At 43.0% G+C, this 3,377-nt stretch overlaps 1 protein-coding gene across 1 annotated transcript in view; it reads left to right on the top strand.

Annotated features, from left to right (window-relative positions):
• Positions 1–2,865: 2,865 nt before the first annotated feature.
• LOC108729450 (uncharacterized) overlaps positions 2,866–3,377 on the top strand; it is a 2,449-nt gene continuing 1,937 nt past the window's right edge. The window contains exon 1 of the mRNA XM_018458579.1: positions 2,866–2,869. Within this exon, the coding sequence (XP_018314081.1) occupies positions 2,866–2,869 (4 nt within the window). The remainder of the gene's footprint in view (positions 2,870–3,377) is intronic.

Genomic DNA, 3,377 nt, shown 5'->3' with positions numbered 1-3,377 from the left:
TATTTGATTGATTCAGGAGCCATTGCTATATGATAGAAGCCATCTTTTAGGTCCAGCGTGCTATAATATCGATTACCTCGTAACGCATCGAGTTGATCCTCGATCAATGGTAACGGGTAATTATCTTGTGCCAGCACCTTGTTCAAAGCACGATAATCGACACACATTCTTGTGTCGCCATTCTTTTTCTTAGTCAATACTATAGATGAAGCGTATTCGGAGGTGCTAGCCCGGACAATACCCCGCTTCACAAGATCATCCAAGATCTCCCTAATCTTTTCTTTTTCAGCAAATCCTAACCTCCTAGGACCAAATTGGATTGGATGGTTACCCTTTACCATTAAGATGGCCTCCATCCTCACTTTCGACAACTCGGAGCGTTCGGGCCTGAAATAAAAATTCTGTATATCGTGTACAAACCTATCGCGGAATGCCGCATCAATTTTCGGATTAATTTCTAAGCGCTCTACTTTAGTATCGCTGTAACTCTCGATGCATGATATCTCACTAATCGCTTTGTCAAACATAGGACTATTCGTTAACCTATAACCAAACAATTTCAATACGTCTCTACCTAGCAGTAATGGAACCGACATCGTCTCATTCGGAACGATCCCGATGTTAACTGATTTAGTTTTACCTTCTATAGTAACCTTGGCTCTGGTTACTCCCTTAACCCAAAGCTTAGAGTCATTGATGCCCCAATATCGGTTCCATTCCTTACCTAGAGTGGTTACGTTTTCTGTGTTTACAACTTGTTCTCGAACTAAAGTGACCGGACACTCTGTATCAATTTGCGCCGCTAACGAAACCTGTGCACTTCCTGACATCTTTAGTTCCATGTCTCGCCGGAAGTCATCTCGCGGCTCTTCAGCTATGTTGATTAGGTAGATTTCATCCTCCTCCTCAGAATTGTTGTCCGCGTTTTCGCTATTAAGCTTATTTTCATCTGGGCTTTGCTGTTCCTCGTCGTCGGTCGCGTTGATTAAAGCTAGCTGCCTGTCAGCTTCCTTCTTTTTATCAGAGGATACTTGGAGTTTCCTTTTTTTCTACTCTGCTGGCATCGTGAACTTTGTCTTCTTCTGTGGGCACTCCCTCAAATAATGTCCCGCCTGATTATATCCGTAGCAGCGGGCGTTGTCATCAGTAGTTAGCTTTGGTTTGTTTGTGTCGATCTTCGCCGCCGATATTGTTTTTGCCGTTACCTGTTTGGGCCTTGCTCCCTTAGCATTGGCGTATTCACGCTGATCTGTTGTTGCCTTAGCGTCTTCCAGTTTAATTAGCCGGAACGCCTCGCACAGCTCATGCACCGACGGGAATCTTTGCATCCGCGCCTGATTTTTTAACGTAATAGAAGGAATACCATCGATGATGAAGTCTACCATTTCTTCGTCGTCCACGGGAACTTTATACCCTGCGATGACCTTGTCATGGCAGTATTCGCTGAATGGCTCACCTTCTTTCCACACATGCGCTTCGGCTATTTGTCTTCTCTCACGTTTTCCAAGAGGTTGGTCGAACATCTCGTCCATTTTTTCAAGCAGAGCGTCGACATTTAATGTTAGATGGCTCGGTAATGAGAAATACCAGTCGGCCACCTTATCTCGTAGTTTTGAACCGACCAGTACTTTAGATGCGTTCTCATCAAGGTCGTACGTTTGACGCAACAAGTTTATTTGGATCTTCCACTTATTAAAATCTTCTTTAGATCCCGAATATATGCATATGAGACTGCTCACCTCTTTGATACTCATTGTCCGTGTTGTTGACGATGCCGCACTTGTTTCGGGCGATTGTCGCAATAACTCATTTTCTTGACGTAAAATCCGCTTCTGTCTGCACTAAATCTCGTTCGCGAGTGACCATTGCTAACTCACGACGCACCCAGTTTTCTTCCGCGGAAGGGCCTGCTGTTCCCACGCTTGCTTCCTGGAATGCATCTTCCTGCTGTTCGTCGAGCTCTTGTGAGGCCGCCTTTTGAATCCATTCACCTGTTGGATCTGTTTGCCGCATACGACTAATAAGCTCGGCCTTTCTCCCGGCCGTTGACAGGCCGTATTCTCGCAGGATAGCTTTTAGTTGAACCATGTTAAGATCATAGGGATCCATTTTTTCTATGGTCCTTGTTTCTGCTTAAGATGGCGTAAAGCGTTTCGATAGTCTGCACAAACCGACGCTTCGTTATCGCTGTCTCTGTCGCATGCACTACCCGCCACGCCTATGCCTTTTCCCCGTACTCTAACCTGTACGCGAGCGAAATCCGAGTTTTCCGAACTCTTTGGAATCTCCGTATCGCCAATCGACACTGCTTATATGCTTCCGTGTGCCCACTACGACATAAGATTCTTGTACACGCGTCGCTTTCAATATGTCGGACCGTCGTACAATGATCTCCGCACATGCACGTGTCTGTTACGTAGAATCCTTCCACGTATTTCGCTTCTGACGCTCTCACCCGATTTTTATATCCGCCGACCGTGGCAGAACCAGGATCCCACTTCTGAAATTGTGGTGTCCTTTACTATAATTTTCGGTAACGAGTTTCTCAAGCCTTTCTCTTAAAACGCTTGTCTCGATAGAAACTGCTCGTATCCTCGAGCGGCGTCCCCTTCCTCGCCAGCGCCTCGCTTGCGCCAACTCCGTCTACGCGGAGGTCGGTAATCTTAACAGTCGATAATTGTCGTGCGCTACAATATTAAATATATTTTAAATATATAATATATTATATATATTAAGCAAAAATACAAAACTAATATAATATAATAACAATGCACATAGACTTTGGCAAAATAAAATGATAAAATAAAATAATAATGCAAAGAAAAAACGAAAAAAAATTAGTGCTAGTCATATAGTAAATGAAACATGGGTAATTGTGCGCGTCGCATTTCAAAACGCTTGCGCAATGTTGCCCGCCGCGACTTGACTCGATATACGATTACTTCAACATTTCTTAATTAAACTTAATAAATAACTGCTCAAAAGACGCACATAATATCATACTTTAATAACGTATGCAACTTTAACCAAATAAATTAAAAATACGGACTTACCACCTTATTTTCTGAATGCTAAAATAGTAAGAAAAGATATGATTTCACTTTTTTGTATTTCTCTGGGTAGTAACGTACGTCGTATCTTTTGTAGTCATATCTTAAGAGGACGACCTCCTGCGTAAAAATTTCAGCACAATGATGCCTTTATCCATTGAAAAATGACCAAACCAGTATGTGCACAATTACCCGCTGCGCACAGTTATACAAAATCCGAATTTGTTGCTAACTCTGATAAACGAAAAATAAAAAAAAACAAGGAAAGAACAAGGGCAATAGGAGTCAAGCGCGGGAGACGTTGCGCAAATAACACGACTATCGTAG

Source organism: Mycetomoellerius zeteki, unplaced genomic scaffold, assembly GCF_001594055.1.
Source record: "Mycetomoellerius zeteki isolate Tzet28-1 unplaced genomic scaffold, Tzet1.0 scaffold730, whole genome shotgun sequence".
Classification (NCBI taxonomy): Eukaryota; Metazoa; Arthropoda; class Insecta; order Hymenoptera; family Formicidae; genus Mycetomoellerius; species Mycetomoellerius zeteki.
The sequence above is the reverse complement of the archived record's forward strand: the minus strand, read 5'-3'. Positions and strand labels throughout refer to the sequence as shown.